The sequence below is a fragment of the Eumetopias jubatus genome, unplaced genomic scaffold, assembly GCF_037043125.1.
Source record: "Eumetopias jubatus isolate StellerSeaLion01/CBP00866 unplaced genomic scaffold, mEumJub1_p1.0 scaffold_13, whole genome shotgun sequence".
In the NCBI taxonomy this organism is placed as follows: domain Eukaryota; kingdom Metazoa; phylum Chordata; class Mammalia; order Carnivora; family Otariidae; genus Eumetopias; species Eumetopias jubatus.
Genome location: NW_028274819.1, coordinates 15,208,398 through 15,231,213, shown reverse-complemented (window position 1 = coordinate 15,231,213; position 22,816 = coordinate 15,208,398). Strand labels below are relative to the sequence as shown.

General features: G+C 45.5%; 1 protein-coding gene across 1 annotated transcript in view; it reads left to right on the top strand.

The window, feature by feature from the left end:
- PTPRJ (protein tyrosine phosphatase receptor type J) overlaps positions 1-22,816 on the top strand; it is a 162,183-nt gene that overhangs the window by 103,965 nt on the left and 35,402 nt on the right. The window contains exons 2-7 of the mRNA XM_088017949.1: positions 5,734-5,752; positions 8,052-8,282; positions 11,033-11,281; positions 12,633-12,857; positions 15,800-16,066; positions 18,758-19,015. Coding sequence (XP_087874075.1) covers positions 5,734-5,752; positions 8,052-8,282; positions 11,033-11,281; positions 12,633-12,857; positions 15,800-16,066; positions 18,758-19,015 — 1,249 coding nt within the window. The remainder of the gene's footprint in view (positions 1-5,733; positions 5,753-8,051; positions 8,283-11,032; positions 11,282-12,632; positions 12,858-15,799; positions 16,067-18,757; positions 19,016-22,816) is intronic.

The window sequence follows — 22,816 nt, the reverse complement described above, 5'->3', positions numbered from 1 at the left end:
ACCTCTGTAACTGAGTTGTTGCTCATTTATTTAAATGCTTTGCAGGTGTGAATTTCAGATTGCCCGTTGGTCTTGTCAGTAGGAGCTGAGCCTTGGTGTTGTCATCTGTAAAATGGGGATAAAAGTACCTTGCAGAATTGCTCTGAAGATTTAAAGATGCTAAGAGATCGCTTACTTTCATCCTTACTCCAACAAGGCGGGTATGATGATCATCCCTGTTTACAGGTGTAGATGCCGAGGGACAGAGAGGTTAAGGTCCCTGCCTGAAGTCACAGAGCCAGTAGATGATGGAGCTGAATGATTTCCCCCAGGCAATCTGATTCCAGATCCCAAGCTCTTCAGCTGTGATTCCGTGACTCTGCTCAGACAAGGGATATAGAAAGCCCACCTCAGTGCCTGGCACACAGTAGGTGTTCAGGGAACCTGAGTTCCTTCCTTTTTGTCCTCAGAATGTGTTTGGAAGTGGAGGTCCCTAGAGCACTTCCATCAGGCTGTTTTGCCCAGCTTAGTTTTCTAATTTCTGGGTTCACCGTGCTTTTTTCTCTTTTCTGATTTTTCTAAATCTGCTTTTTCTTTTTTTAAAAGATTTTATTTATTTATTTGACACAGAGAGACACACAGCGAGAGAGGAACACAAGCAGGGGGAGTGGGAGAGGGAGAAGCAGGCCTCCTGCTGAGCAGGGAGCCTGACCCGGGGCTTGATCCTGCGATCATGACCTGAGCCGGAGGCAGACGCTTAACCGACTGAGCCATCCAGGTGCACCCTAAATCTGCTTTTTCAAACCTCCCTATTTATTACCTTCCTCTTCTCCACCCCCCCCCCCCCCCGCCCCGCCTCTTCCTTCAGGAGACTTCCTTTCCCATCTTCCTGCTAGTCGCTGAGCTTAATTATACAAAGTTACCTACCTCCTATCTTAAAAAAAAAAAAAAAAATTGAGGTGAAATTCATATAGAATTAACCATTTTGAAGAGCACAGTTGGGTGACATTTAGTACATTCACGGTGTTGTGTGACCACCACTTCTGTGTAGTTCCAAACATTTCCATTACCCAAAAGGAAATGCTGTAGCCATTAGCAATCACTCCCCATTCTCTCTCCCCTGGCCCCTGGCGACTTCCTGTTGCTCTGGATTTCCCTTTTCTGGATATTTCATATAAATGAAATCATACAACATATGGGCTTCTGTGTCTGGCTTCTTCCATGTAGCATAATGTTTTTGAGGTTCATCCACGTTGTAGCAGGTCCCAGAGTTTTGTTCCTTTTTATGGCTGAATAGTATTCCATTGCATGGATACAGAGCATGTTGTTTATCCATTTATTTGTTTATGGTTGTCCCCCCCGCCCCCCCACCTTGGCTCTTGTGCATAGCGCTGCTATAGCACTGATTGCTTTTTATGGAAGCGCTGCTCCCTAATTGGGTTCAGGGTCCGTGACTTCTGGTGTCCCCTGAGTCCCAGCCACAAGGCAGGCTCACTTATAACCCTCTTATCGATGGGTCTGCTGAAGCGGGAGGGAGAAGCCTGGAGCCTCAGATGAGAAGGGAACACACCTTGGAATCTGAGGTTCGGCTGCCACTGGGCTTGGCTCTGCATGCTAAATCTAGTTTAACTTCCGCCAAGGGGGAGCGAAGTAGAGAGTCGAAATTGCTGGTTTTATCTCCAGCCTCAAGCATCTGTTTTCATCTCTCCTTTCTGTGCCTGGGGCAAGTGACCCTAGCCAGGAAACTCAGCTGTGTGACCTCGGGCTGTGTACTCTAAGCCCCAGGGTCCCCATCTGTAAAGTGGGGATTATAATTCCTATTTTATGGGGTTGTTGTGACGATTAAGTAAAATGGGAGGCTGGCTTCTATTTCCTGTCAGGATTTGGGGCGGCCAGGTTAGGGAGCAGTTGTGGAAGGGTGCTTGGATGCAGGCTGATTTCTGTGGATGCCTTGTGGACTGGCAACCACCAGGGCCATTCTGGATCCTCTCAGAAGGGGAAGGAGCTGAGGTTATTCTCGTCATTATGTTTAGCAGTCACTGCTGGGAAGATGTCCCCAGCTTCCTTTTTTTCTGCAGTCAACTTTGGTGCTTGGTGTATGAATCTGTGGAAGTGGGTTGCCTCCCATTTCACCTCCTACAAGTAGGCTTTGAGCTAATTTTAGAAAGATGAGTTTTCTGTTGATTGTATTCTTTAAAAAAGTATTTACAAATTTCCCCCATGCTGGGTGTCTTGTGGGGTATTGTTTGCAAGGGTCTTTTGTTTCCCCCCTGTGGTCAGTGAAAGACTTTGGGGGTCCGGCAGACCTGGGCTTGCACCCTGATTTTACTTCTCCTTGATCAGCTCTGTGACCCTGGATCGCAGATCAGTGGACTTTCACGTTCTTCATCTGTAAAAATGAGGGCTAATGTGAAAATTAGTTACCTTGCTTTGTAGTTATTATGTCAACTAGTCTACTTTTGGTTTTAAATATTAGACAACCCAACTAAAAGTAGTTAAATAATGAGGGGTATTGCATCTCCTCAGGCAAGAAGTCTGGTGGTGAGACAAATGTAGGAAGGGGTTGATTTAATAGCACAAGGATCCAGTGTTTCCCCCTTTTCTCCCCATCAACCATCCTCAGCAGGTAGGTGATTTCTCACCTCCTCGTCACACAGAGGCTGCAGCAGCCCCAGACATTATGGGCAGATCTGATGAAGTCCAGCAAACCAGGAAATTCCTTTTTCTTAGTGAGGAAACTTTCTCCCCTGGAGTCCCCTTGTGGACTTCTCTTTGGTCCCTTTGCCCCATGTCTTAGTCTGGGGTTTTTATGGTCCCCCAGGTCCTGAGGAAAGGATTACAGTGTTGAGGCTTTATTTGGGGGAAGTCAGGGCCGGTGAGGTCAAGATGAGGGAAAAGAAGGGGGAGGAAGGCCAGGAGAGACTGAAGCTGCGTGGCGCCATGTGCGCTTGCTCCGGCTGTCGTTTCACGCTGAGCCATGGAGAGACACAGCTGCTATGTTCACGTGGCACCTGTGGGAGGGCTGTCAGGAGAAACCGTAACCCCGATTTGTCAAGAACACTCTTACTTTGCTTGCTGGAGTTTTTGGAAGGTAGAGGGAAGAAAGGTGACATGGGTAGCTTTTGAAATTGGTTTTTATACCTTCCTGAAGTCCTAGTATGTTTCTCACCAGTGGCTTTACATGGGGAGGCAGGGTAGCTAGTGATTAAGGATGTGGACTCTGGAGTCAGGCTGCCTGGTGCTCAAGTCCAGACGCTGCAGCTCAACAGTCCCTACAAGGGACCTGTTCCTACATTCAGGGTTGTTTGGAGCATTAAGTGAGTTAATATTTGAAAGCACTTGGAACGGTGCCTGGCAGAGTCAGGCTCTGTGCATATTGATGGTGACCCTTGCCCTTTCACCTCTAGAACTCAGAGCTGTTTGGCACGCTGTCCCATGTAATAATGATCATCAGCCAATGTTTACTGGGTCTAGGGCTGTACAGGACCCAGCTCGAAATGCACAGGCACTAAAGAGTGCCTTGGAGGATGCCCTCCTCTGACTTCCCTCTGTGAATGGGACCTACCCCAGGGGAACCTTCCGTCTGTCCTCCTGTGTTTGGTTCGCCTACCTCCCCCTCCTCCAGCTGTGAGCCCCGCCCGGCACAAAGACTGTCTGCCTCAGCTCTGGGGCTTTACGCTGCTGGGCACATACAGGCACTTGAGATTTGCTTGTTCAGAGTTGTCAGTGCTTTCTGCTCTACCTTCAGTTACTTATTTATAGCCCCGTCTTAGTTCCCTTACTTTCCTAAAAACAGTTTGAGGACAGGTCCAGATCATCCATGTTTATAGGCGATATTTGGGTGCATGGTTGACCAAGTGGATTCCATAACACATAGAGCTGTATATGAAGAGAGAATAACATTGCAAGGGGCTAGGATGGACCAGTCTAGAGTCATGAGGTTGGATAGTTTATGTTTTCCAACTGCTGGGCAGGAAAAAAAAAGGGGGTGGGCTTGCTGCCATGTGCTGACTTGGCCAGCAACCTGGCCCTCGTCTTTCTCTCTCCTGTGGTCCATCAGGGACTAGTGGATTGATGCCTGGCATGGATGGACGGCAGGGGCTGGATGCAGGAAGATGAGCTGAAAGAGCATGGGCTTGAGGGTAGAGTGGGGGGGGGGTGGGAATGGAAAGGGTGTGTGGGGCTGAGGGGTGGGTAGGAAAGGAGAGTCAACAGGACGTGGGCCCTGAGACTTGTGGGGGGTGAAGAATGAGGAGGAATGCTCAGATTCCTTTGGGAACTGGTGTCTGGGCCCTTGGGAGACAGGCTGGGGAGCAGACCTTTCGGTCTGTCTAATCCTCGAGATGAACATGAATGTTGTCTTCGCCTTCTCCATTTAGTAAGTGCAAAGGATATTTCCTTTGGGTTGGGGTGGGCTGGGTACTCAGCCTCCTGGACCCGACCGGCCTTGGCCTTAGCCTTGCTGTAGGACCTTGGGCAAATCTTCTCCCTCCTCTGGGACTTAGGAATTGCTTCCTTTCTAAAACAAGAGGCTTATTCCTTTCTTCAGTGTCATTTATAGAGTGCCTCCTCTGTGCACCATTCTAGGCGCGGGCACAGATGCGGTTTCTGTTCTCATGGAGCGTACATTTTAGTTGAAGGAGGCTGATGACGACTGGGGTGAATGCAGAGGAGAAAAGAACCAGGGGTGCCAAGTTCCACGGGTTGATTGGAGAAGTACTCCCCGAAGAGGTGGCATTTTAGGCCATGACACTGGAAGGTCTGGGGCAGAGTGTTTTTGGAGAAAGGAATCAATATGTAAAGGCTGTAAGAGAGAACCAGCTTCAGGAACATTTCAAAGGGCATGCTGAGATCACCGGGGGACATTAGGCTGTGGTTAAGGGTTTTGGATTTTATTGTAAGTGTGATGGGAAGCTGGAGGACATTTTTTCCCACTAGAATCCCTTTTGATTATTTTCCTCTTCACGAGGGCCATACTTTGAAAGATTCCGTTAACCAAAAAAGGTGTGTTTACTAAACAGTAGGATGTACAATCTCAAATTATTTTATGTTTTTAAAGTATGGGGTAATAACTTATGGATCATGATGAATATCTTTGAGGTCCTTCCAGGGACCTAAAGATGGCAGACTGAGACACTCAACTAAATAAATTATCTTTAGGGTTGCTGTGTTTCAAACACTCATGCTTCCCAAAGCTGCATGCCATATAATTAAACAACAACAACAAAAAAGATTACTGCCACCTACCGATAGAAGGAGGAAGCTGGATTTTTGCACAACAAAAATCCCGAACCCAGGAGATTTCTTCTCTTGTGCACCTGGCTTTTCTTTATGTACTTGTGACCTGAAAATGGCTCTGGGGAAGGGGTGTCATGGTCCTGCCTTTTTTTTTTTTTTCCTACCCTAGAGAATCTTGACTCTGTTTCTACGTCCTTCTGCCTCAATTCATGATGCGGTGGCAGCAGGGAGAGCTGCCCTAGAGAGCTACTTCAGTGCTGGGTGTATCTGTGGGGAAGAACACTGGGTAGCTCGGCCTCCATATGCCCGAGTTAATCCATTGTTTGTAAGCCACCTCTGGTTTCACTGAGTTCCCTTACTCAGTGTCCTTGCACCCTAGTCCCTGCCAGTGGGCCTTTTTTAATGTACTTGTTAGCACCCCATCCCCATTATTAAATTCTCAACTGCTTTATTCCTGATTTGCATTTTCCGTGGCCGAATGAAGGCGCTGACTTCCGTTTTCTTTTTCTGTTACAGATGGTGTGCGCAGGTGACTGTAAGTACCGCTCCCCTCTCTTCTCTTGTGTTGTTCGCTACCGCCCCCTGATGGACACAGCTGCACTTACAGCAACGTGAAAATCACAGAAAATGCTAATTTGTTCAAACTCTCTTAGTTTCCAGTTTTTCTTTAGAACTGGGGTGAGTGTGGCACCAGCAAGTGAAAGAAAGAATTCAATCAATTGAGCAACGTTGACAAATAAAAATTTTATATTTTCTGTGATTTTTTTTTTTTTCCCGCCCGCCAGCCTACATCCGTGGGGGTGATTTTTCAAAAAGAGTTCGTTTTCATAATGCAGTATGATTTATATTTATTTTATGTGCTGCCATCCCATAAGTATTTTTTTGGGTTGCTACATTGCTTCATGATTTTTAAAGTGGTGGATGGGGTTTGTGTAACCTTTGGAAAACCAGATGTAGCCTCCTGTATATTTTGCTTCCATATGAGGGCTGAGTCCCATTTGCTAACTGGTGTTGGTCCATTGAAGTTCTCCCTGGTCTAGAGTAAAATGGGAAAAATAAGGCTATGATAGTAAGTTTTAAGTGAAGCTAAATATATTTAATTGAAAGCACTATTTATTCTAGGATGATGTCCTTACTAATTTTTTGGGTCATAATTTGTTTCTATAGGAAAAAAAGATAACAGTATTCGGTAGTTTTTTTAATGTACCTTTGAGAATAAATAAAAATTGGTAGCTTTTATCTGTCCTCAAAATTTGGGAACTTTTTTTTTTCCTGATTGGTAAAATCCCAAAGTCTGTGAACCATGGAGATAAAATAATTAGAATGTTCTTCCACTGCCACACAAAGGGGGCAGATCTTGCTGAAACCTTCTAATAAAGCCATTCTCAGTTAATAACAGTGATTATGCAAAGTCTGTACAAACAATGGGAAGAACTCTACAGTTGCTTTTTCTTGCTTGTTAATCAGTTTGGTAAATAAGCTGGTAGGTACCTTGTACGGGCTTGAATCATTGGTGCCAAAGAAGAAAACCTCTGTGCATAGAGGTGGTATTTTAAAGCAGGAGAAGGGGAGATGAGGGAACTATGATTCGTTTTAAAAATCGTAATAAAAACCTGTTGTGTCGTGAGTATATAGTGGGAGGTGCCATTTTGTTAGTTTGCATGACCACTGTTTCTGGCTACTGAAATCGGTCACACTTATCACTGAAAAGTCTCCTGGTGCCTTACTAAGATGAATGTCAGTGGCTGTAGACGTGACTGTTACCAGATCACAGCTGAAGCCTCAGACACGGGGAAGAAAAATGAAGCACAAACTAAAAAGTCTGTGAGCCATAGCAATAGAATAATGGGAATGTTCTCCTAGGACTTTGAGTAAAATCACATGCTAATGACCAGCAGGATGGGACTCTGAACTCCGATTTTATAAATGTCCAAATCCAGTGACGTTGGTTACCATATCGTGGTGCCTTAAAAATAGTCCTTTGTGTTTAAAATAGTGTATTAGAGCTGACAACATAAGAACCTGAGGATGAGAGGTTCTAAGGGACTCATTCCAGGTCACATAACTAAGGGGCAGAGGAGGTCCTCGCGTCCAGGTCTGAATTTAAAGACCAGCTCCTTTCACTTTATGCCATTCTGTCTCATGCCATCTTACTGCCCGAATATGGCAGAACTTCCTCCTAATATCAGGGTTTGGCAAAAAAGTTAGCTTCTGCATCATGTAAGACCTCTCCATGGGCAGTGTTTTCTAAGAATGACAAGAGAGATTTCTTTTGCATCTTAGGTCTTTTTTTTGATATCAGCGTCTATATAGATTTAATCCATATTCAAGTCACAGCCAACAGTGCTGATCTCGGTCATTTTTGTCTCTTTTAAAGCCTTCTGTCTCACTAACACACATGCATACATGTATGTATATGTATCTAAAATTAGTTTGTTGGAGGAAAGTCCAGGAGGCAGAGAAAGGGAAATGAAATTCTGTGATCGTACAATTCACTTTTGAAAAGTAGACATGCAGAGCAGTCCTGACTCTTACATTTCCTTTTTTAAAAAATATTTTATTTATTTATTAGAGAGAGAGAGAGAGAGAGCGTGCGCGCGCTTGGGGGGGGAGGGGCAGAGGGAGAGGGATAAGCAGATTCCCCACTGAGTGGGGAGCCCACCACCGGGCTGGATCCTAGGACTTTGGGATCATGACCTAAGCTAAGCCTAAGGCAGATGCTGAACTGACTGAGCCACCCAGGCGCCCCTTACATTTCTTTTTTAAATATAATTTTTGATGTCCTTTGGGAAACAGTATTTAAGTAGAACCCATGTTTGTGTTTGACATTGAAGCTGTTTCCATCAATACAACCAGTGTGACCACAACATGGGAAGATGCGAACAGCACTGTTTCTGAGTATGCACGCACAGAAAGGAGCATGGTGGAGAGTGGGTGGACCACCACTGATGAAAATCCAGCAGGTACCACAGGCTTGAGTCCAACAACTTCATACACATCCTTTGTCACTTCAGAAATAGTCACTAGGACTTCGGGAGATCCCACAGCTGCAAATGACACAACAGGTAAGATCAACCCCCAGAAATGACCGTGAACCATTCCTTTTCATCCTGTACCCTAGAGCCTTGTCCATTCACATTGCCTGTTGGGGAGAGATTGGTTTTTGTTAGAGGAGAAAAGATTCTTTTTTTTTTTTTTTTAAGATTTTATTCATTTATTTGACACAGAGAGAGAGACAGAGAGAGAGAGAGAGAGAGAGAACACAAGCAGGGGGAGTGGGAGAGGGAGAAGCAGGCTTCCCGCGGAGCAGGGAGACCGATGTGGGGCTCGATCCCAGGACCTGGGATCATGACCTGAGCCGACGGCAGCCACTAACCAACTGAGCCACCCAGGCGCCCCGAGGAGAAAAGATTCTATATTGTTTCAAGCCCAGGAGTTCAGGTGGCCAGATTATTTGGTATTAGGGTCCTAGGTGTTTGGGGAGGTTTTAAGTAATTCCAACTGTCCAGTTTTAAAAATCCTTTGTTATTATTGCCTAATATTTACTTTTCTGCTAAGGCTTGGGAGCAGAAACCTCATTAGACACATGTTGTAATGGTGTCAGTTATTAGTAGGCTTCTTTTAAGCTCTGCAGGAGAGTTGATGCTGTGTTTATATTCTCAGGAGTTTTTGCTGGACCTGAAAGTTTGGTATACTTTATAGAGGAGTGTGTGTTTCAAATGAAATAGTAGCCCTGTGACATTTGATAAGGTTTAGATTTTTATTTAGCTTAGATGTCAGTACCCTGAGCCACGTGTTATAGCTGCAAATTTAGCTCTTCTCTCTTTTCTTAAGCTGAAAGAACCAAAAATATAAAAAAGAGACGAGAAGCTCTTTTAAAGCTGAGAAGAACCAAAAAATTTAAAAATGCTATCCTCTGTTGGTTTTCTGATCTGGGGATGTAATCTCCTTGGCTGGTGAGGGCCATGGAACCTCTTGGAGCCCATGGCTTGAAGTGACCACCTGCCTAGCACAGTGCCTTCTATACATGGAACAGGCAGACGAAACCAGTGGTTTTCAGCAGGTTTTTTTTTTTTTTTAAGCCAGGAAACAATTTCTTTAAATAATAAAATCTTGCCCAGAAGCCCAATAAGTAAAAAAGAACTGAAGCAAGAGGAGCTACAGGGGTGGGGTGTCACAGGTGCTCTAAAAAAAAAAAAAAAACTCTTGGAGCGCCTCAGAGCCGAGCTTTACAGGCAAAACCCCCTCTGATAGAGGTTTGCTATATTATGAAAGAGAGAAGATCAGGAGGAGAGGGCAGGGAGATGAAGAGAGCGAACGAGGAAGAAGAAGATGGAATTTAGGAATGGTGATGGGGCCAAGGGAACACAGCACTGGTGACCATAGGAAAGAGGAGGTGGAAAGGTGGCAAGGACCAGTCAGCCCAGGAACTGAGTATCCTCACTCTACCTGCAAGTTCCCGGGGCCAGGCTTTGTTCATCAGCTACTACTTACTGAGCACGTACTCTTACACTTAGTTGTTCTTAATACATTATCCTGCCCTCCCAGTAACTCCAAGGGCCACAATGACAAACTGTAATGCCGAGGAGTTGGGTTTTGTCTGAGGGCTCAGTTAGTGAGCACAAAGCGGCGGGCACCCAGGCAGCCCGGCTCCAGAGCACCCCAGTGCGCTGAAGCTGGTACCAGTTAGTTATCCAGAGCCCTTCCGCTGGCCTCCTTGATGGCTGTTACATTTCTTTTCAAAAGAAAAAGGACACAGGAGTGACCCCATTTAGCAATCTTTGCACCCAAAATGTTTGATGTGAAGGGTAGAATCACAGAGTGGATTGGTTTGCTGCAGAGCCCGCCATGCCTTCCGGTTCCACCCCTGCAGACCTCAGGCGGGGGTTTGCTCAATCTGCAGCACTGCCCGTGCTTCATGGGCTCAGCGCCAGAGCCCTGGGTTCTGATTTCCCTGATGCCCCCAGTGATGTGTGTTCCTGAGCCAGTCACTCCGCCTCTCAGTGTTTCTATCTTGCCATCTCCCGAAGGAAGGGAGTGGATGTCATGTTGGCCAAAATGGCTGGTTTATGTCACAGCCAGCCAAATAAGGTGATGGAAAGAATGGTTGGGGGGATAGATCGGAAGTCTTCTGAAGCACCCCTTTGGGGTTGGAACACAGGGATGAGCTCCTTAGTGGAAATGTCTGGGTGCTCTGAGATGATATTATTTGTATTATCTTGAATCGAGGCCTTTAGAAGTAGCAAACAGTCACTTTGTTTGGTGCTTTGTTCCTCATGCCCCAAACAAATATGATTAAATGTTGCTGTTTGATAATTTGGAAGACAATTTCGAAGAGTGTCAAATCACGTTAAAGTGAGCTGTTGAGGAGAATACGACAGATCCTAAAAATCTTTGGCTGTAGGTGTATTCTTTTCTCCGTAATGCTATATCTACTTTTTCCTGCTGTGAAATGACAGACTTGCACTGGACTCTGATACCAAGAAAGTATTTTTAGTGAGTCACCTTGAAACGTCAGTGACCCCAGTCATTCTTTTTCTTTTCTTCTTTAAGATTTTATTTATTTTTTTGACAGAGAAAGAGAGCAGAAGCAGGGGGAGCAGCAGAGGGAGAGGGAGAAGCAGGCTTCCCCCCGCCGCCCCAGCAGGGAGCCCAATGTGGGGCTCGATTCCAGGACCCTGGGATCATGACCTGAGCCAAAAGCAGACGCTTAACCGGCTGAGTCACCCAGGTGCCCCGACCCCAGTCATTCTTAATGAAAGGTGACTGCAGATGTCTCGTTCCATCAATGCCCCATTGTGTGTTTTTAAAATAGAGCCGAGTCCAGTTTCTGGTCTTCATGTTTCCTTCGTGGGAGTGACGCAAGCTACTCTTACCTGGAAGGAAGCGAACGGCACCGCCACCTGCCGGCTACTCCTTGAAGCCATCGGAGGTCCTGATGGGACGACTCAAGACTTGCTGGTCAATAAATCGGGCCTGATGCCAGGGGCTCAACACAATATCACCCTGCCTCTTTCAGAACCAAATGAACAGAGAGAGTCCTCGGTCACAGACAGTGGCTTAGGTGAGTTACGGACGTGTGCTTCTCATCTGCCTTGCTGGTTTTGACTTTCAGTAACTTAATAGTTTTAAGAAATGTTCTTACATTTCTATAGAGTTTTAGAATTTATTTTATTTATTTTTATATTTTTATTTTTTAAAGATTTTATTTATTTATTTGACAGAGAGAGACACAGCGAGAGAGGGAACACAAGCAGGGGGAGTGGGAGAGGGAGAAGCAGACTTCCCGCGGAGCAGGGAGCCCGATGCGGGGCTCGATCCCAGGACCCTGGGACCATGACCTGAGCCGAAGGCAGACGCCCAACAACTGAGCCACCCAGGCGCCTCTAGAGTTTTAGAATTTATAGAGGGTTTTCCTCCACATTTTAGTTTGACCCTATATTTGTATGAAGAAGTGGGGGGGGAGATGTTAGTATTTTCCTGGTCAGATCGCTGGGGCTCAGAATGGTAATGGGGGTTGAAACTTTTTTTTGAGTCTGGCATCCCGGAAAGGAGCTGGCCCCTTTAGCTCTTCAGACTTTCCGTTGAACGGATAACATGTGTTAACTAGGGTAGGGCCTTTGGAGAAACTTGCCACTTCCATTGAGTAAAGGGATGCGTAGCAAGCAAGTCTAGCAGACAGCTTCCGCATTGCCAACGGAGTGGCCATTTGCAGATTTTAAGCGTTTTCAGAGGTAACCCTGTGGATTGAGCAGAACAAGTACTTAATCCCCATTTTATACATAAGGAAATATAGGACTACAAAGTGGGTGTTTAGGATTCTTGACTGCAAGTGACAGAAACCAGGCTTTAAGTAGCCTGGGCTAGAAGAGCAAACTTATTGGCCTGTGTCTGTTTTCCCATTGCGGGCAGCAAGGCCTTGAAAGAAAGAGACAAGGGGGGATGCCCGTCTCCTCTTCCTGCTCCCTCCTGTGCCAGCCTTGTTGTCAGAGTGGCTCAGGGAGAAATGATTACCCGCCTGCAGGGGCCCCGTTTCACCCCCTATCGGAAGGGGTCTGGCCTAGGGGAGAAATGTCTAGAGTGGGCTCTGCTGAGCCGGGTTTGAGTCCTGTGGCTGTCCCTGGATGACCACGTTGGGAACTGGGTGGGAGAAGATTTCCTGAAAGAAGGGGAGGAGCTACAGACAGCTGAGTTGGAAAGAGAGGGTACCTGGATAAAAGTAGGAAGTAAAATATCTGCCAAAAATTGGGGCCTTTGTGGGCAGATGCATCTCTCTCAGGGGAAGGAAGGGAAGAATTTGTGGAGTACGCGCTGTGGGCTCTGCCTGAGGTGTCCTCTTGTGGGGGAGATGCTGCAGGGGGACAGGGCTGGGCTTCTGTTGCAGTGAATGTATTTGACTTTTGTGTTTGAAACAGATGCCAACAACACAGAGAGCTCCTCCCAGCAGCCCCGGACCCCCGCTGCCTCGGTGTATAAATACCCCCTCGTTCCTACAGACCTGTCTTCTCACCAGCCTCTGACCCAAGACACGGAAGTCCTGCTGTTCGGGTTGAAGTCCAACACGCAGTACAAGGCCACCGTTTATTCTCAAGCGGCAGATGGCACAGAAGGACAGCCCCGAAACGTAACTTTCAGGACAGGTATGTTGAATTTTGTGGAATGTCTTCAGCCAGTCTTCTAGCACAGAGTTTTGTCCTCTGTGATTCTGGTTCTCCGTTCTTTCTTGCCTCACAAGCAGTTTTGTTGTCGGAGGGAATTTTCTGGAAGGGGTTTTGGACAGAGCAGATCCAGTGAGTTTTCTTCTTCACTCTGCAGCCAAGATGCTTCGTTCTTTCAGCTCAGTAAAGCGTGTTGAGCAGCTACTACGTGCAGATGCCAGGGGCTCCCTTCTGTCTTTTGTGTCTTTGCACGTGAACCAGTGAGACAAACTGGTGTGGTTTTCGCTCATTAGTAGATATTCATGTTGTCATTGTTGGTTAATTATTTTCCCCTTCCAATAAGAAAATAAGTTTTTTATTTTTCTGGCCCAGCCTTGGAATGCATACTGATCTTTCTGTTGAAGTGTGTTGACATGCACGTTGCTGCTTCCTACCTAGAATTTAGTGGTACTTCCACTCTGTATATTGACCGGTATTTGGAGGTGTTTTGGATTGGTGCTGATGGGGGAGCAAAGAAATGCATGGTTCCTCCCTGACAGGATTTGTGTATAGATGGGGAATTGAGAGAGATGCACACGCATTGAGAGGCCCGTGGTCAGGCCCCGTGGGCTCAGGAAAAAATGCTGCACCAGCGTCACCTTCAGGGACTTGGCTGAGGCAGCATGAACTAACTCTGGTTACCTGATCCAAAAATATATCTGTTCTCAAAGGCTGCTAGAGACCCATAGAATGGAGGGGTAGGGGTAGGGGGTGGGGGACACAGGGCAAAAAAATAAGACTAGTGTCCAGGAAACTCTGGAAGGCTGGGTCACACTGGACCATCAGCAGTAGAGTCCCACGATGGAGAGGGTGTCACATTGCTGCTTTCTGGATGGCTGTGTTGGGGAAGGGAGTGCTGTCCCCCACCTTTTACATGGATGACAGGTACTTCCTCCCACCCAGGAGGATTGGGGTGCTGTTTGGAAGAGGGGGTTGGGTGCTGCAGAGGCAACACCTGGCCCCTGTCCACGGCAGCTGCCCACTGAGCGCTCTGGACATTGGAAGGCTGGAGCACGATTTTCACATCAAATCCCGAGGAAAGCCTTCTCCTACAGGCAGGATTTGAACTTGCTTTGAAGAGAGAATAGGATTTGGATAAACGGAGAGAGGGAGGAAGACCTATCCCTTGAGGCAGCATCGTGGGTAGAGGTGCTGGTTGAGGACACTGAGGTATGAAGGTAGAGAGGCACTGGGAGTCGGTGACAGCTCGAGGACCCCGATAATTCCAGAGGGGTTGATTTCAGTCCTAGAAGATGTGATCATATGCTTGAGAGTTGTGTGGCTCCCTCAAGAGAGTGGGGCGGGGGACCTGCTGCAGAGTACTCAGAAGCAGCGACTGGCCCGGCCATGTTCCTTGCACAGGGCTGGACAGCCTGGCAGGATGCCTATGACAAATGGTGTCTGTAAAGAATTCTTACTTTTCCTCCTTTCTTCTTTCCCCTTCTGCCGGTGATGCTAGTGTGTAGATGGAGAGGGGAGGATGTAGCTGTAGGAAAGGTGGCTTGGCTTCCAGGGACCCTCAGGGACCCAACAGGTTGGCAGGTGGGAGGGCTTGGGGTGTCTGGAGGGCGGGTCAGGTTGGAGGAGGGGAGGAATGGACCCTCCAGGTGTGCCTTTGACAGCAGTGGGCCCTTGCCAAGCGGTGTACCCCAGAGCTGGATCCATCCAATGACCCTTTGCCTGATTTGCTTAAAAGGGGTTTTGTGGATTAGTGTGGGTCTTGGGTTCCCTGTTTTTAAAGTGGTTTGAGCAGAATTAAGGTGATAGTGATTGTGTTTGAAGCTCTCAGTCATATGGATACACACAGCCTGGTTTATGTCTAACTGTCCTAGCACTTGATAAATAAGAATTATAGTAACCTTAACCCTCTCTATGTGGCATGTGTCTGTGTATACGTAGACATACACCTACGGACGTATACGTACACACACATGTACATGTCTCGTACCAGGCATAAGGAAATCATCAGAGCATTGTCAAGACCCCTGAGACTAGTCGTGGTAGAAAGTCACCTCTAAGGCTGAAGAGCAAGAGGGAAGAAGTGGTGCTTTAGGAGCCCTGTGAGGGCTGGGGCAGTGGGCGAGGCAGCCAAGCCAGAACAGCAAGCCAGAGCAGAGGCAGTGAGAGGAAGACTTGACGGCTTTCTTCTCCGCCTCCCGGTAGCCTCCTCACCGGGTTTGCAGCTGGAACCTTATCCCAGGCCTCCCAGGCTGTCTGGCAGGACCCTCTCTCCCTGCAAACCCCAGGGATGCAGTACATAGGAGTCAGCCTTCTGGAGCACGGAGCAAGCAGGAGAAAGATGGAGGATGGATTGGGAGTGTGGGGTGGGCCAGTGGCAAATAATTGGAACTCTGTGTTATCTTTTCTTGAGGTTAGGACTGTTACCCCACTTTTACAGCTGAGGAAACTGAGCTCAAGTGATTTTCCTAAGATCTACCCGGCCACTAACGCAGAACTAACCTTGGGACCTGGACCTGCGTCATGATGAAGTGTGTGATCTTTAATCGATCCTGTAGAGTTCATTCTGGATGGACAGATGCTTGAGAGGGTTTCTGGGTCAGCCCAGCACCTGGGCGGGCATGAGTAGAGTCCATGTTACTGTTTGAGGAGCCTGTTGTAGCTCTGACTCAGAAGAAGCACAAAGACTAACTATGCAATTGCACCTGGCTTGGTTGTTTTGCACTGATGCTGGTGATGATACCTGACGTTTGCTGGGACCCCCATACTTTCGTGTATGTTGTGGTTGCGGGTCAGTGGTGTAGGATAGGAAGGTGCAGTCGCTGAGAGTACTTCTTACATTAGATGACATGCCGTGATGGTGGTTTCTCTCTCTCTCTCTGGCTTGGCCATTCTGGTTACTGTTAACTCCTCTTGTGTCTTCACAGTGCCCAGTCAAGTTTTTGACATTGAAGTTGTGAACATCAGTGCAACACACATGACCCTGACCTGGAAAATCAATGATGATGAGTCGTCCTCTCTCTATACCTACATGATCCAGGTTGCTTGGCCGACTGGTTCCCTCGTCCTCAATGTCACTGATACTTGGGTCAACATCTCTTCACTCAGCTCCAGTACCTTATACAACATCACAGTACGCCCTTTCCTTGGCAGCGGTTCTGAGGGCGTGTCGGGTTTTCTCCAAGTGTACACCCGTGAGTTCACTCATTGCTTTGCTAAACTTTCTCGCCTGCCTGCTATGTAGCAGGCCCAGGTATGAGACAGAGCTCTGTTCCTGCCTTCAGGGAAAGCACGGCTCAGTGTGTGAGCCCACAGGGACTCTTATTTCCTTCATGATGTGCGCTGTAGTAATGGTTATCATTGACTGACTCTCCCCATGCACATGCTGAGCACTGTGCAATGTGCTTTCCTTACACTGTGTCAGGTGATGTTCACAGATCTTTGACAGCGTTGGTGTTAGCCTTATTTTATGGACGAGGAAGCCACAGCTGAGAGAGGTGCTGTAGGCAGGTGTCACGCCTGGTAAGTGGCAGAGGTGGGATTAGACCGTTGGGCTCTCTTGACTCCAGCCTCAGCTTGTAACGACCATTCTAGTGTGGTGGAAGCAAATTGGTGCATGGAGACAAAAAGAACCATGTCCCTTTGTCTTTTGGATACTGACATTATAATGAAGCAAGGCACACAGATATATCTCATCTTTTCTTTGCTTAACTGTGCCTTAAAGATAAGATGATAGGCAGCAAATAAAAAGTTTTCTGTTCCAAAGAAGGTCCAGTAATTGAAATAAAACAATAATGGTGTACCAGCGGTATACAGTATAATAGTATCAGTATTATACCATGTCAGGAGCTTTAGGATCCCTGTTTTCTAGATAAGAAAGCTGCAGCCCAGCTCAGCTGGATGATTTGCCCAAGACCACAGAGTTAGCTAGCAAGTGTGAGCAGAAACTTGTACCTGGCTCTGGACCCAGAGCTCGTTTCGCAGAATGCTTTACTTGGGTGTCTGTTGCTTCCTAGGAAGCACAGCTTAGGTGTTTGTTTGTTTGTTTGTTTTTAAGAGAGAGAGTAAGGTGGGGGGGAAAGCGGTAGGGAGGGGCAGAGGGAGAGGGAGAGAGAGCATATTAAGCAGGCTCCATGCCCAGTGGGGCTTGATCTCAGGACCCTGAGATCATGACCTGAGCCAAAAGCAAGAGTCGGAAGCTTAACTGACTGAGCCACCCACACTTCCCCACACCTTAGGCATTTTTACAAATGTCTTCTGGACTGGCTCTTTGGGGTAAATGGAATTTGCTTTCACCTCTCCATCTTTTACATTTTTTACTGTTTAATCCCTTTATTTGTTAGGATTAATTTTGGCTGTGAGTAACAAAAAACTTCCCAAGTTTGCATGGCTTAAACAAAATAGAAGTCTGTTTCTTTGTTGTCATAAAAGAAGCACAGTTCCAGGCAGGATGGAATGGTAGAGTGTTAGCCAGGGCTCCATCCCAGGAAACAGAGCTTTTTTAAGCCGAAAGGAATTTAATCCTGGTAACTGAGGGTTTATCGAATTATTGGGAGTGCTGGTGTATTATTTTGCTAGGGCTGCCATAACAAAATAGCATGGACTGGGGAGCTTCAACAACAGAAATTTATTTTTCACAGTTCTGGAGGTAAGAAGTCTGAGATCAAGGGGATGCATGGGGGGTTTTCTCTGAGGCTGCCCCCCTTGGCTTGTAGATGGCTGCCTTCTCCCTGTGTCTTCACATGGTTGTCCTTTGGTCTGCATATGTCTGTGTTCTAATCTCCTCTTCTTCTTCTTCTTCTTTTTTCTAAAGATTTTATTTATTTATTTGACAGAGAGAGACACAGCGAGAGAGGGAACACAAGCAGGGGGAGTGGGAGAGGGAGAAGCAGGCTTCCTGCTGAGCAGGGAGCCCGAAGCGGGGCTCAGTCCCAGGACCTTGGGACCATGACCTGAGCCAAAGGCAGACACTCAATGACTGAGCCACCCAGGTGCCCCCTAATCTCCTCTTCTTATAAGTACCCCAGTCGTACTGGATTAGGGACCCCTCTAATGACCTCATTTACTTTAATCACTTCTTTAAAGACCCTGTCTCTAAATGTACCTCACATTCTGAGGTACTGAGGGTTAGGACTTCAACATAGGAATTTTGAGGGGACACAGTTCAAGTCATAACAGTGGGGGAGCAGGCTTTAGGCTGGGACCCAGGAATGACTCCCACCCTAAGGGTGTAGCTTTTGTCACAGCAGCTCCAGGAATGTCTGTTCTAAGCTGTAGTCTGGGATCAGCAGCCACAAAGTTGGTTCTAGAGCTAAGCAGCCTGAGCTCTAGCCATTGCGTCTGTATTCCAGCTACAAGGAGGAGGAGGGGCAGAAGATACTGCTCCACGCTTTCATGATACTTCCTAGAAGTCAGACAGTACTTCTTCTGCTCACACCCTGTTGGCCAGAACTTAGCCACGTGGCTCATTTAGCAGCAAGGGAGGCTGGGAAATGTAGTCTTTATTTCTGAGGGCCATGTGCACAGCTAAAAATCTGGGGCTGTATGACTAAGGAAAAAGCAGGGTAGGGAATCGGTTTTAGCAGTCAACAGCAGTCGCTGCTGCATGTCCCTAAACAGAGGTTCATTTATTTCTGGTGAATGACTTTGTACAACCCCAAAGCGTGCAGTTTCTATGTTCTTGTCACCAAGTGTTTTCTCAGTGGCCAGAAACAGCAGTTTCTGAGGGGCTTGTGTTGTAGATGATAATACAAAGAAGAGAAAAAGACGGGTCAGGTGTCCCAAGTGTGCATTTAATCTCAGTGTAAATATTTTTGTGAAGTTCAGTCACCCTTGTCTTCTGGAGAAATAGGTTCTTAATCTAGCTGTTTACTTTCTTCCCTCAGCCCCTGGTCCAGTTTCTGACTTTGGAGTGACGAATGTCAGCACAAGGGCAATTGGCTTAGCTTGGAGGAGCAATGACTCAGATTGCTTTAAGATATTTACCAGAAAGAATGGAACTGGAGAACCTCAGGAGAACACAACCAGCAACCAAAGTATTGTCATTGGTGGCTTATCCCCCGGAACCATGTATGCTTTTGAAATATTTCCAAGAGGACCAAATGGGACTATAGGGGATCCCCAGACAGTTTGCAATAGCACTGGTAAGCAAATAGGCTGTGTTTTCTGTTAAACTGTTTCTTAAAGGAAATCAGTGTAATTTATAATGTCAAGTTTTTCAAATATTGCTTTTCTTTTTATCTAAGAAAAATCTTAAAAAAATTTATAATAATAGTAATGCATATTCGTTATATAAAATACACAGACAAGCAAAAAGAAGAAAATCATATAGTAAACCTATCAACCAGAAATAATCACTGACAACTTTTGATGTGTTTTTGGTGTATGAAATAATCATGGATAACTTTTATGATTTTATAATTTTAAGATAATATAGGTGTGTGTGTACATATATTTGTATTTTTTTTCTTTTATGAACATTGAAGTCATCCTATTCACGTGGTTTTATAATCTGCTTTTTTCTACTTAGCGACTTCTTATGGATATTTTTCCCTTTCAGTATAAATAGTTCTACAGGATAATTTTATTTTATTTATTTATTTATTTATTTATTTAAAGATTTTATTTATTTATTTGAGAGACAGAATGAGAGAGAAAGCACATGAGATGGGGGGAGGGTCAGAGGGAGAAGCAGACTCCCTGCTGAGCAGGGAGCCCGATGCGGGACTCGATCCAGGGACTCCAGGATCATGACCTGAGCTGAAGGCAGTCGCTTAACCAACTGAGCCACCCAGGCACCCTACAGGATAATTTTAATACCTGCCTGGCATTCCATTGTCTAAATCAAGGGTCAACAGATAATAATGGCCTATGGGCCAAATCTGGCCCACTGCCTGTTTTTATAAATAAAGTTTTATTGGAACACAACTATGCTTATATATTTACATATTGTCTGTCACTTCTTTTTTTTTTTTTTTAAGATTTTATTTATTTATTTGACAGAGAGAGTGAGAGAGAACAAGCGGGGGAACAGTAGAGGGAGAGGGAGAAGCAGACTCCCCACCAAGCAGGGAGCCTGATGCGGGGCTCGATCCTAGGACCCTGGGATCATGACCTGAGCTCCAAGGCAGACGCTTAACCATCTGAGCCACCCAGGCGCCCCTGTCACTTCTTTTGTACTAAAAATGAGTAGTTGAAACAGAAAATATATGCTCCATAAAGCTTAAAATATTTATTCTGTGGTCCTTAAAGAAAAACTTGGTTGACCCCTGGGATAGATTATTGTTATTCAAAGTGTGATCCAGGGACCCCTGTCAGTCCCCTAGGTTCTTTCAAGACAGGGTATTATTATTATTATTATTATTATTTTTTAAGAGTTTATCTTTTTTTTTTTTAAAGATTTTATTTATTTATTTGAGAGAGAGAGAATGAGAGATAGAGAGCACGAGAGGGAAGAGGGTCAGAGGGAGAAGCAGACTCCCCGCCGAGCAGGGAGCCTGATGTGGGACTCGATCCCGGGACTCCAGGATCATGACCTGGGCCGAAAGCAGTTGCTTAACCAACTGAGCCACCCAGGCTCCCAAGACAGGGTATTATTATTATCATAATGCTGCTGAAATGATATTTGGCTTTTTCACTTTTATTCTCTCATGATGAGTGAATAATGGAGTTTTCCAGATGCTATATGACAAGGGATGACATCATCACTTGGATGACTAATGGAATGTATACTTGTGTATTCTTCTGTTTTAAAAAATTCCTCATTTTTTATTTCTAATACAGTAAATATAAATATAGCCTATATAAATAAAAATTCTCTTTTAAGAAAGTAAAGGGGTTCTGAGATTCAAAAGTTTAAGAATCGCTGATCTGGATGTATTGTAACTTACTTAAATACCCCTCTTTTATTGGACAAATAGATTATTTACAGTGTTTCATAAACAACGTTGTTCTTTAAGGTTAAATGATATGAAAATATCTCATGAAAACAACTTAATGTTCATTACTGTTGTTTTTAAAATTTGAAATAAATATTTTTGGGAAAGTTTGGAAAACATACACTATTCTTTGATCTTTGATTGCAGGAGAATTGAAATCTTTTATGCAGAGGGGAAGAATAAAGAAATAAGAATAATTCCCGTAGGCACACATGAAATCCGTTGGGCTTTTGAGATTTTCCTTGTGTTGGTTTCTTCAACTCTGTTGGTTGGGTTAAGACATTGCTAGTTACTTGGAAGATCTGCTTCCAAAATAAAAACTGCTACCATGCATTCCTCAGATGAAAGGTAGTAATTCCTTTTCAAGTCTGAATTTTAGATTAGACTGTTGAGATGGGGTCTTAATGTCAACATATATTTCTTTTCTTCTTTTGAGAATGTTGCTAATGAGGATTACCATGGTGTGGGACCCTTGGTTTTGTGTGACTTGCCAATGACCAGAGCTTAATGTAATAATAGTTAAACATATTGGGGGTCTACAGAGTGCTAGGCTCTCATCCTTTATTTTTAAATTTTTATCACAACTTCATGAGGTGGGTACTGTTAAGCTCTCTATTTTCCAGAGTAGGGAATGGGTGCTTTGTGAGCTTAATAACTGGCCCAGAGTGACAAGGTAGTGCATTGGCCTCTGTCTGGCTTTGAAGAGTGGGGTCTTGACAAGAGTGTGGACTGACACTTTGACATGGTGCAGCTGCAAAGCAATTTAGGACTGTTTGTTGAGAAGGCATCTCTTGTACTGTAGCCTATAGTTGAGTCTCACTGAATGGAAATCAAGAAGAGTGGTAATAAGGCACTAGTCTCTTAGGGGATTACCATTCTATTATTGAACAACTTATATTATTATTAAAATCTGTATAACAGCATTAAAGGCAATTTTGAAGAAGGGAAACAAATATAGTATGACCCAGCAATTCCAATCATATATATATATGGGACTGGAACAGTTATCTGTACACCAGTGTTCATAGTAGCATGATTCACAATAGCTAAGAGGCGGAAACAACCAAGTGTCCATCAACAGAGCAGAGGATAGACAAAATATGGTATATCTTCACAATAGAATATTATTCAGCCGTAACAAGAATGAAATTCTGGCTCTTTTTTGTGGTGCCTCAGAGGCGGTAGGCTGCTTCAGGATGAAGCTGAACATCTCTTTCCCAGCTACTGGCTGCCAGAAACTCAGTGAAGTGGACGATGAGTGCAAACTTCGTACCTTTTATGAGAAGCGTATGGCCACCGAAGTTGCTGCCGATGCTCTGGGTGAAGAATGGAAGGGTTATGTGGTCCGAATCCATGGTGGCAATGACAAACAAGGCTTCCCCATGAAGCAGAGTGTCTTGACCCATGGCCATGTCCACCTGCTGCTGTGTAGGGGGCATTCCTGCTATAGACCAAGGAGGACTGGAGAGAGAAAGCGCAGATCGGTTCGGGGTTGCATTGTGGATGCCAGTCTCCGTGTTCTCAACTTGGTCATTGTAATAAAAGGGGAGAAGGATATTCCTGGACTCACTGATACTATGTGCCTCGTCGCCTGGGGCCCAAAAGAGCCAGCAGAATCCGCAGACTTTTCAGTCTCTCTAAAGAAGATGATGTCCGCCAGTATGTTGTGAGAAAGCCCCTAAACAAAGAAGGTGAGAAACCTAGAACCAAAGCGCCTAAGATTCAGCGTCTTGTCACTCCATGTGTCCTCCAGCACAAACATCGGCGTATTGCTTTGAAGAAACAGCGCACTAAGAAAAATAAGGAAGAGGCTGCAGAATATGCTAAACTTTTGGCCAAGAGAGTGAAGGAGGCCAAAGAAAAACGCCAGGAACAGATTGCCAAGAGACGGAGGCTGTCCTGTCTGAGAGCTTCTACCTCTGAGTCCAGTCAAAAATGAGATTTTCTAAGAGTGACGAATAAATAAGATCAGACATTAAAAAAAAAAAAAAAAAGAATGAAATTCTG